The sequence below is a fragment of the Chinchilla lanigera genome, unplaced genomic scaffold, assembly GCF_000276665.1.
Source record: "Chinchilla lanigera isolate Chin_1 unplaced genomic scaffold, ChiLan1.0 scaffold00094, whole genome shotgun sequence".
In the NCBI taxonomy this organism is placed as follows: Eukaryota; Metazoa; Chordata; class Mammalia; order Rodentia; family Chinchillidae; genus Chinchilla; species Chinchilla lanigera.
In genome coordinates, this window is record NW_004955495.1 from 6,868,407 (window position 1) to 6,879,473 (window position 11,067).

Sequence of the window (11,067 nt, forward strand, 5' to 3'; positions counted from 1 at the left end):
TGGCCTTCAACTCCCTGAGATCCTACTGCCTCAGCTTCCCTGGTGCTAGTATGACAAAGGTGAACCACTATACCCGGCTTCATGACCCCATTCTACGGGGGAGTATTCTGTAGAATCTGCCCCCACACTCACCCCCAAGATCTCAGACCTCCCCAGTTTGCCAGCCCGGGAAATGTTGCCCATTGTTCAGACAAGAAAATAGGCCTGAGCTCACATTTGTCTCCATTTTCAAGGCACAGTTTCCACAACCCATGAGTGTGTTTTAACACTGTGTGCACTCTGGGGAAACTGAGGCAGGCATATCTGACAGCAGTGTATAGGGTGGCTCTGCCCTTTAGCCCTGGGCAGGCAACTTGGAACACAGAACACCTCTTCACACATCAAAACCCAATGCCAAATGCCTCCGAGAAGCATTTCTTTCTTCCTACCCGTGACCACGCTCACCTGTGTTACCTCCAGGATTTTCTTTGCACGCACTAGCCACTCTGCAGTCGCTGACAGCTTGTGCAAGGGCTCACAGAACCCAAGCTTCCTGTGTCCTCCTGCCCGCCTCAGGTCTGTCCATTCACCAGGACCCGTGGGTGGTCCTGGCACGTAGTAGGTGCTCAGGGGACACAGCCGGCAGCATGAGAAGGGACCTGCACCTGCCAGGCAGTTCCCTGCTGGGTAGCTAGGAATCTTGTCCTCGGTCCTCGGGCGAGGGGGAGCGGGGACGGCAAGGACACCCAGCCCTGGGGAGTGAATCTGCCCCATCTCCTCTTGGAGCCAGGAGAAAAAAAACATTCCATTAACGAAATGACAATGCCAGCTGCCAGCAGCGGAATGAACTGGGTTTTGGGATGACTTCCCTGTGAGCTGGTGGCTTGGATCCAGGGGACAGACGGGCCACCTCCTCTAGCCACAGGGAGTCCTCAGAAACAGGGACAGGTGTGGGGTCAAAGACACCATCAGCTGCTCAGTGAGTCAGTCAACAAACATCTGTGTGGGGGTTCTGGGGATGTTGAACCCCAGCCCTTCATGCTCTGGGCCCGTTTCCTCACTAGCGCAAGGGTGATAGCAGCAGTTTCCAGTGCTGGCTGCCGTGAAGACGGAGTGAACATGTAGGTTTTAAATTTTTTATTACGGTGACACACACGGAACAGACTTTGCCTTTATTTGTGGTGCTCAGGTTTAACCAAAACCAGGACCCAGACTTTTTTTAAAAAAATTACATTTTTTGAGACAGGTTCTTGCTAAATGGCCAAGTTGCCCAGGCAGTACCCAAATTGCAATCTTCCTGCCTCAGCCTCCCAGTGCACTGGGATGACAGGTATGAGCCCCCAGGTCCAGCTGTGTTCAGTTTGGGGAGCCACAGGAGCCTTTTCTGCACTGGTGACCCCACTTCAAGTTCCCTCAGCAGTATCTGAGGATTCTGATCTCTCCACATCCTTGGCAGCACTTGTAATTTTCCACTTTTTAGATGACAGCCATAAGGACTGGTGTCCTGGGGATACTGGCCGTCCTGGACGTTGTCAGCCTTGCCAGGGGCTCAGAGACAAACTCACTGTCCCTTGGTTTTCATCCTATAACTACGAGGTAGGGTAAATCCAGAAACGGTCATTTCTTTTTCCTTTCTGAGACAGGATCTTCCTATGTAGTTCATAGGACCAGCCCTGGCCTCAGCCCAGCTTTGAACAGCTGTCATTTCTCATTGCTCTGGGCAAGGAGGGTCCTGGTCTCATGAAGACCAGGATGGAGGCTGAGGCGGGGAGAGGGTGTGGCCAAGGACCTGGACAAACCCCCAAATCCCCTGCAGGCCAAGGGCCACCCCTGCCGTTCTAAGGACCCTGAGTCCCGGAGCCCTGCCCCAGCCTGGCTGCGGATGAGGGGCTCAGCCAGCCTCCCGCTGCTCGGAGCCCTCCTCTCCCGGCCTCTCCGAGCTGTGACCGCGGCGGGCAGCGTGGTCCGGTGGAGCTGTCTGCATGCCGATGCCCATGTCCCCGCGTGCTCCTGCTGTCTGGTGTCCTCCTGGGCTGGCTGGCTGCCTGCTGCCACCAGGGCAGGAGTAGGACAGGACGTGCGGAGAGGGACTTCAGCCTGACTGCTGGCTGGTGCCTCTGGTTGTGGGAGCCCCTGAGGGGCAGGGAGGGACCTGGGCCCTGGGGGGTTGCTGCTGCCTCCCTCCCAAAGAACCCGCAGGCTCCGGGCCAGTGCCTGGGGGAGCTGAGGGACCCCGCCTGACACCTGTTTTCTGCAGCTTTGGGATGGGAACTGAGCTCACCCCACAGGCAGGGAAACTGAGGCAGTGCTTTGGGAGACACCTGAGGCCTCCACCTTGGGCACTCATGTACCAGGGGCTCGACGAGAACCCCACCAGGACCCTCACTCTGCGCCAGGCTCGGGGGCCGTGGGGGCCGCGGGGTGCACACAGCCCAGAGAGGGGACAGGCCGAGATGGAAGCGCCACTGCCCGAAAGTATGAACTCAGCGCTGGCTCTGCTCCCGCCGCACGGATGACAGCACCACTAAGTCACTCGGCGCTCCCGGGCCATTAACCCGGGCTGGCAGCCAAGGAGGTGTTCCGGAAGGTTCTGAGGGTGTCTGGCCTGCAGTCCAGTTCTGGCTGGCGGCGTCCCCAGGACAGTGGGGACCCAGTCTCCCTTAGGCCTCTGATGCCAAGAGGTGCGCCCAGGCCAGGCGGCTGGAGGGTACGTCCACCCCTCACAGGGACTTGGCCTGGGGGACACCCCAGCGTCCAGGTTGGGCGGGACCCTCTGGGAGAGGACAGGGCCTTGGCTGTCACTCCTGCCCCCGGTGCCCTCTGGGTGACCCCACACTTCCCCGGAGATCAGTGCGGGGACCTGGGCACTCAGGTGCACAGTGGCCTGGCTCCCGCAGGAGGGTCAGGGCCCCCACGGCTGACTCCCCGGTGTCCCCAGATCTGACAGCATCCCCCTCACCACTGCCAGCCCCCTCGCTGCCTGCACCGGGCCAGGACCCTCAGACAGTGCCTCAGGACACCCGCTGTCCCTCCTCCCTCCAGTGCGGGTCCCAGGGCCCCAGGCCACACGCTCAGCACCTGCCCTGTGGGGTGACTTTGGATGGGGTCCCCCCGAACCTGCAGGAATGAGGCAGCCTTTCCAGATCATCTTTTGTTAAAAAACAGAAGAGCACCGAGTGGACAGATGAACACACACCACTGGGCCACAACAGCCCAGACATAAGCCGTAGTCTACAAACACAAAACTGGCAAACCTAACTGGCAAACCTGGGAAGTCCTGCAGCCCACCAGCTGGAGAGGCTCGCAGGCTCGCTCAGGCCTGCTCCAGACCAGACTCCGCCCTGGGGAGGCCGTGACCCGGGGGCGGGGCCGAGCCTCACTTCCCCGGCCTGGTGATTATGTGCGTGGAGAAGTCGAAGAGGTCTCGGTTGATCTTGCGCAGGTTGCGCACCTCGTCCTCCAGCTCGCTCACGCGCACCCGCAGCTGGTCCTGGCCACCCTGGGGTGGGTGGGGATCATGGGGTGAGGGCCACGCACCTCCACCCCAGCCGTGGCTGGGGCCCTCCGGGTTGCCCCAGTCACCCACCTTCTCGAGGGTGCTGCACATCACGGCCTGCATCTGCTCCAGCCGCCCCAGGTAGCTGGGCTCTGAGCCCTGGAAGACAGGGATGGGGACCTTGGGCCTGTGTCGTGCCAGGGTGGGGCCCTGCCACGCCACCTACAGCTGGGGAGACCGAGGCCCAGGAGACGGGTGGGCAGAGGACCCCATTCAGCAGGAAGCGAGATGTCCATCCCTGCAGCCCAGGACACGCTTTGCAGTGGGACCCACACCAGGCCTTGAAGGGCCTGGCCTCCGGAGGTGTCTGTCTGCGGGGCACATGCGTGTTGGCGCCCCAGGGGTCCTCCGGTCCCATGGTGGTGACGGAGCACAGCCTGGTGGCAGGTGCCCAAGGGCAGCTGGGGAAGGGTGCAGGATCCAGGGCAGGAGCCCGCTGTGGACACGGGGCAGAGCCACCCGGGGCTGTGCTGCCATCTGGAGCGTGGACAAGGAGGTCACGGCCAGGCACATGCTCCGGGACAGCTCGTGTCCGCTGCAGGAGGCCCGGGCTGCTGTCCTGACCTGAGCACCAAGCAGCTGTCTGCTTCCAGGGCCATCAGCTGTGCTCGGGCCCACACCCTCCTCTTCTGGGGAGACAGTGAGGGGCCGCAACCGCAAGCTGGCAGGACGGGGTAGCGGGCTGGCCCCTGGCACGGAGCCTGCGCAGCCCATGCTGTTTGAATAAAAAATTAATTTGCGTCCCAGGAGAGAAAGCCATGTGGGGAGAAGCCCTGAGTGTCCCAGAGCGCCGGCCAGGGAGGCAGGCGGTGACGGGAAGCAGTGGCGGAGGGGCGGGAGGGCGCGGGGCATACCTGCTGGTGGAGGCCCAGGCGCAGCGTGAGGCCCCCGCGGCGGGGCTCGTCCCCGTGCTCGGCCCCCAACAGGTGCTTGTTGAAGCGGGGCAGCGGCAGGCTGGGCCTGGCGTCGGAGCTCAGCATGCTGACTGGCGCCAGCACGATGGCTGCGTTCGTCACGGGGCCTGCGGGGCGCAGCCGTCAGCCCTCCCTGCCGGCCCGCGGCGCCCTGCACGCCGGGAGGACCCGGGGTCGCACCCACCTTTGAGGGTGACCGTCCGGACGCACTGCTTGCTCTGCACGTCCCACAGGCGCACGGTCTCGTCGTGGGAGCCGGACAGCAGCACGCTGCCGTCCGTGGACACCGACAGGCAGGTCACCTGGTTCCTGGGACGGGCGGACACAGCGTCAGGGCCCTGGCCAGCCGGCCGGAGGGGGGCACAGACCCTGCCCAGGCGCCCACCTGTGGCCTCTGAAGACCTTGCCGGGCTCCTGCTCGGGCTGGAAGCTCTGCTCCCTCTGCGCAGGCTGTGGAGGCCGAGACAGGCGTGAGCGCGGGGCAGGTGGTGCGGACTGGTGGCACCTCGGCCTCCTCAGCTGCCCCGGCTACTCACCCGGGCACAGAGGTTGACCTGGAAGATGGAGCCGTCGCTGCCCCCACAGAACATGTGGTGTTCGGCCAGGTCCATGGTCACAGCCATGACAGCCACGTCAAACAGGACGGACAGCAGCAGCTCGCCCGAGGAGATCTCCCACAGCTGGGGGGGTGGGGAGGGGAGGTCAGGAGTCCAAGGCTGGCGCACCCCCCACACCACCCCGGTGTCCTCCGGGAGCTGCAGGCTGAGGTAGTGTGTGGCTGTCACAGCCCTGCGGGCCTGGCCGAGCCCAGCGTGGCTGGCTGAGTGGGAATTTCCAGGCGACAGAGGCCTGGGCTGCCGCCTCCTGTGCGTCCTCAGGCTGGCAGCCTGGGGATTATAGGTGTCTGGGCCCTGCTGACCTCAGCTGGCCCCCGGAGGGGGTGTACCTTCACTGTCTGGTCCAGTGAGGACGTGGCCACCCGGGCCAGAGGACCCCCGAAGCCACAGTGCACGTCAGTGACAGGGAGCGTGTGGTGGGACCACACATGCCGGGGGGCCGGGATCCTGGAGGGGTCCACCTGCAGCACACTGTGGGGGCAGGAGGGTGGTCACCACCCTCCTGCCCCCTGCGCCAGCACTCCCGAGGGAACCCGAGGTGGGCGCCACCTGCAGAGGCTCCAGGCCAGCACCAGGCAGTCCTTGCTCCCTGAGATGAAGTGGCTGCTGTCGCCCGTGAACTTGAGGCAGGAGACATCCTGGTAGTGGCGGCTCAGGATGACCAGGAGGTTCCCAGTGCAGACCTGGGAGGGGTAGGGGTGCCAGGTCAGCAGCGAAAGTGGGGTGTGGTTCCCAGGAGCCTCAGCTGCCACAATGCCAGGGTGTGGTGCTGTGGGAGGTTCTGACCTCACGCCAGGTTGGGACAGCAGTGCCAGGGGAGGGTGGGCAGTGTCTATAACCTTGGACTCAGCTGTCCTGCCGGCAAGGTATGCCCACCTTGTCCCCAACGGTGTGATGGGACCAGGGAAAGGGACAAGTTTTCTGCCACTCTGACTGCCCAGGGACAGCAGCACTTCCTCTTCAGGATGCTGTCCCACCAGGAAGTGATGTCAGAATAGCCTGTGGCAGCTGCAGGCAGGCTGGGGGTGAGCTGCCCCGGGCGGGTGCACGGCCTCGGAGAGGCGCAGGAGGCGGCCGGTGGCTGGGATGAGCCCCTCGCACCACACTGAGCCGCGCTGGGGCTGGCGAGACGCTGCTACAGGGTGAATCATTGTGCCCCAAACTACATTTAAGCCCTAATACCTGGGCTTGTGCATGCGACCTTAATAAAAATAGGTGGGGCTGGGATGTAGCTCTGGGGAGCACTTGGGGCCCTGGGTCAGATCCCCAGCCACACAGACAAAAAGAAAAGAACAGTGCTTTGCAGATTCGGTCCAGGTAAGATGAGGTCAGACTGGGGCAGGGCACATCCTAAATCCAGTGACCGTCCTTACAAGATCAGGCAGAAGTGGACACAAAAAGGAATAAAGCTAGCTGGGCGGGACAGCATCCCAGCACACAGGACGCTGAGACAGGAGGACCGCTGGAAGTTCATGGGCAGCCTGGGCTACACAGTGAAAGCCTGTCTCAAAAAAAAAAAAAAAGGAATAAAGCTGTGAATGATGATGCATGGGGTGGAGTGATGTGGCCACAAGCCAGGGGACACCTTGAACCCCAAGAGCTCACATCACCACCAGCGTCACGTTTGGAAGCTGGGAGAGATGGGACCACATCACACCTCCTAGGAGGTCCTTGTCCCAGAGAATGGAGGACCGATCTGAGAATCTCTGAGTGCCACAACCTGGCCACTGGCCCCTCCTGCCATGGTCCTCACCTGGCTCTCTACTGGAGTACAGAAAGGGGACTGAGCCGTGGGCGCCCCCTCCTGGGCACAGCTCAGAAGTCCTCCTGAGTTGCCAGGAGCAGGGCCAGGCGGCACTCACCAGCCAGCCCGACAGGAGGAGCTCCCGCAAGACTGGCGGCTGAGCTCCTCTGCCTACACACAGCCCAGCCCACACCAGGCTGCCCGTGACCACGTGAGAATTCCCACCCTCGTGGGTAACCCCTGAGCCTCTGTCACCTCATTTTCCCTCTCTGCAGGCAGGAGGATTGCTGTGAGTTCAAGGCCAGCCTGGGCTACAAAGTGAGCCCAAGGGCAGCTGAACTGCACAGCAAAACCCTGTCTCGTAAAAGACAAAAAAAAAAAAAAGTCTAGGGGGAACCAGAGGATGTAGGCAGCAGGGTTCAGGCTAAGGAGACCCCGCACCCACACTGCCTGCCCGCCTCCTCCCAGCCTGGGGCTGGTCCTCTTCGCTGCTCCCTGGTGCCCCACAGCTGAGGCGCACACCCGGCTCCACTCCTCTTACCTCCCACAGGTATATGTTTTCCGCGATTCCCGCCAGCACGTAGAGGCCGTTGGGTGCCGTCGTGACACAGGTGACAGGCCCAGGGCACATGATCTTTTGCTGGAGCTGGTCCTAGGGACACAGAAAAGGCCTGTGAGCTTTGACTGCGAGGCAGCGGGGAATGGAGGCGCCGGGCGGCCAAGAGGAGAGGAGCCAGGCACAGCCGGCCAGAGGAACTGCACCACACAGCAAGGAGGGCTCACACCTGCGCCAGCTTTCTTGTTTTATTTTGTTTCCAGTTCTAGAGCTCGAACAACCTGTGGCCTCTGCACCGAGCTACATCCTCAGTCCCTCACCTGCTTTACAGTTTTCAAGACATGGACGTTGCCCAGACTGAGTTGAACTTAGGATCCTCCTGCCCCACTACCAGATGGGTGCGATCACAGGAGTGTATCGCCGACCAGGCTCACGTGAGGTTCTGATGAGGTTCTGCAGGCCAGCTTCCTCTGGACAGGGCGGGCAGGCAAGACGGGCCCGGGAGGACACGGGGCAGAGAGCCCAACGATCAGCGGAGCTGTGCCCTAACACCCCTTCCCCTAACGTGCTCCCAGGCCGCGTCCCCTCCTCACGAACACGTTTTGCACGAACTCCACCAGGCACCTAAGCACAGTTCTTGGCCGGGGAGACAGCAGCAGGCAGACCAGGCACTGAGCAGTTCTAGGAGCTACATAATGGGGCTGTCAGTGATGGAGGGCTGCGTCTCTTTTTAGGAGAATGAATGCATGAAGCCCTGGGGCGACCCATTCGAGGGGCTCCCTCGTCTTCCAAAACCACAAACTCCAAAGGACCCCATTTCTCCCCTTAAATCAAATTTTGCGCTCAGGAGTCTGCGCATGCGCACTTGCCTAAGCGTCCACCCATCTCCAAGGGGATCAATTGCCCTAGACGCGCAGAAGCCCCAAAGCGCCCACCGCCCCGCACATGGGGAGACTTCCTACTGCGACCCCCGCCCCCTCCCCTCGCTTCTTTCGCGCACTCCGTGCTCCCCCACCGGAGCCCCAGGCCCGCCTGCCGCACCTTCCGCTGCAGCTCCCAGACACTGATGTAGTTCTTGCCCAGCTGCGCCGCCAGCAGGTACTCGCCATTCAGCAGCGCCAGGCCGCGGGGCCCAGCCTGGCCCCCGCGGTAGGTGAGCAAGTTAGCGCCCGAATGCAGTTCCCACACTACGCAGGTCCAGAGTTGTGCCGTCGAATCCGTACACACTGCCACCTCCATGGGCGCCGCCATTTTACACCCCACCACCACCACCCCGGAAATACGTCATCGCCAGCGAGATGCGGATGACCGCCTTACGCGCACTAGAGCGGCACCTGCGCCTCCTGGGGGGGCGGGGTTGGCGGACCCGCGCTTGCGCAGAGGCCTCGAAAGAGGGCGGTGCTCCAGGAAATGGGTTTTTCTACCTGGCGGAGAATGGAGGGTCGTGTCTTACGGGTAGAGATTTTGGACATCTGTTTCGCGGTCTAGGGTTTCCTGCGAGCTCTTAGTAGCGCCAGAGCCCTGAAGTCTGAGTTGGCCACTCCCTTCTGCGCGCTTTTGGCCAAGTGACTAAACCTCTCTGGTGGATTCTTCTTTCTTTTTAAAATGTGTACATATAAAATACGGACCTCATAAAATACGGAGGCTCAAAGGAGACAATGCAATAGAGCGGACCCCACGCCGGAAATTATTTAGGGTTGGAGATGCCGCTCAGTGGTAAGTGCTTGTCCTGCATCGTAAAAGAAAACAATACAAAACCCCAGTGTGCCGGGCGTGGTGGCGCACCTGTGTAATCCCAGCACTCGGGAGGCTGAGGCAGGAGGATCGTTACAAGTTCGAGACCAGCCTGGGCTACAAAGTGAGCTCAAGGTTAGCCTGAACTGCATAGCGACACTCTGTCTAAAAAAAAAAAAAAAGCAGTATCTACTTGGCCACTGTGCGCTGTGATTGATTTTGATGGGTCCCTGCCTGTCCTTTGATCTCGCCTTTTTGGGGGCCACAAAATTCAAACATCTATTTGGGCCACTCGGTGTCTGCCCAGCCTATTCCAGCTGCCAGGAACGGGAGCCATATCTAAAAACAGTACGTTTTCTCTTTCTTTGTGGTGGTAGGGATGAAACCCAGGGACTCGCATATGCTGGGTAAGCACTCTTACTGTGCCACCCCCCCCCAAAACAGTGTTTTAAAAAAGTGTAAATATACACCCGGCACGAGGGCGCCCACCTGTTACCCCAGCTACTTGGGAGGCTGGGGCAGGAAGGTTGCAAACTGGAGCCCAGCCTGGACAATTTAGGGAGACCCTCTCAAAATTTTAAATAGGGCCGGGTGTGGTGGTGCACGCCTGTAATCTCAGCACTCTGGCAGCTGAGGCAGGAGGATTGCTGCGAGTTTGGGGCCAGTCTGGGCTACATAGTGAGACCCTGTCTCAAAAACAAACACCCCTACACACACACACACACACACACACACACACACAATGAAGGCTGGGGATGCAGCTCAGTAGTAGAGCAGTTGACTGCCCAGGTTCCAGCACGGGAAACGAAACCAAGTCAAACCCCAAATGAAGTTCGTGGTCTGGATTTGGAAAGGAATTCAAATGGAAGTCGGATCTCTCTCCACCGTGCTGCGCCACGCGCTCAGGGCTGGATGCGGGGTACAGTCCTCGGGCCCCGCCCCAAGCCCAAGCCCGCTGGAGACCGGACAGAGATGCAAGCGGGACAGGTTGGGGTGCTAGGACACCCGCCGAGATGAGAGAGGGGCCAGGGTGTCCGGGAGCGCGAGCCGCACTGGCAAGCAGCGAGCGGTGGCCGCTAGGTGGCAGGAGCGAGCCGCGGACCGAACGCGGGGGGGGGGGCAGGAGCACGGGGAGGGGAGGGGAGGGAGAGACCCTCTGGGAGCGAGGCAGAGCCTTGGGCAAAGGCCCAGAGGCAGGTCCACAGCAGGGACCTCGCCGGGCTTCACCTGCCCTAGGAGGGAGAGAGTCCGCCCAGGACCTGTTCAGAACCCCAGGTCCCTCGATATTGTAATTTTTTATTTTTGTTGGGGCTGAGAATGGAACCCAAGGCCTAGGCAAGTGCTCAGCCCCAGTATACCCCCAATCTAATGCTTACATTTTTCAGACACTAGAACTGATATATATATTTTTTAATAATGTCTTGTGCTGGGTGTGGTGGCACACCTATTATCCTAGCACTATTATCCTATTATCCCAGCACTCACGAGGCAGAGGCAGGAGGATTGCCGCTGAGTTTGAGGCCAGCCTGAGCTACCTTGTGTGGACCTATCTCAAAACAAAATGAAGATAGTGTCTTGTTATGTAGTGCAGGCTGGCCTCAAACCTCGTGGAGATCCTCCTGCCTCAGCCTCTGGAGTACTATGATGATAGGCATGCGCCACCACGCAAGGTTGTTTGCCACCTTGGTGCCTTGGACAGGGCATCTTGCAGCTGCAGTCTTCAGTTTCCCAAATCACACAATGGGGTGTGCAGTGGCTCCATGAGGCAGTGTGGTTTTGTCCAGTCTGAACCTTTCTGCATTTCAGGGTCCCAGGGGTACAGGGAAGTGACCAGCTGTGCCCCTGGGACCCTGCAGCTGGGGGGTGGTGGCTGTGAACTGGATACTCAAGCTGAGACACCAGTGGTGGACATGTGTTCTTCCTACCCTCTCCCTGGGGACTGACCTCCTCGTGAGGTCAGAGGTCAC

At 60.6% G+C, this 11,067-nt stretch overlaps 1 protein-coding gene across 1 annotated transcript; it reads right to left on the reverse strand.

Annotated features, from left to right (window-relative positions):
- Positions 1–1,136: 1,136 nt before the first annotated feature.
- On the reverse strand, positions 1,137–8,652 carry Wdr18 (WD repeat domain 18). The gene is made up of 10 exons (XM_005406002.2): positions 8,408–8,652; positions 7,352–7,462; positions 5,616–5,749; positions 5,396–5,537; positions 4,986–5,129; positions 4,835–4,899; positions 4,634–4,758; positions 4,390–4,556; positions 3,566–3,634; positions 1,137–3,478 (listed from the first exon to the last, which is right to left on the reverse strand). Exons 1-10 carry the CDS (start codon positions 8,615–8,617, stop codon positions 3,356–3,358), a joined length of 1,290 nt encoding a protein of 429 aa, XP_005406059.1. The 5' UTR covers positions 8,618–8,652; the 3' UTR covers positions 1,137–3,355.
- Positions 8,653–11,067: the final 2,415 nt, after the last annotated feature.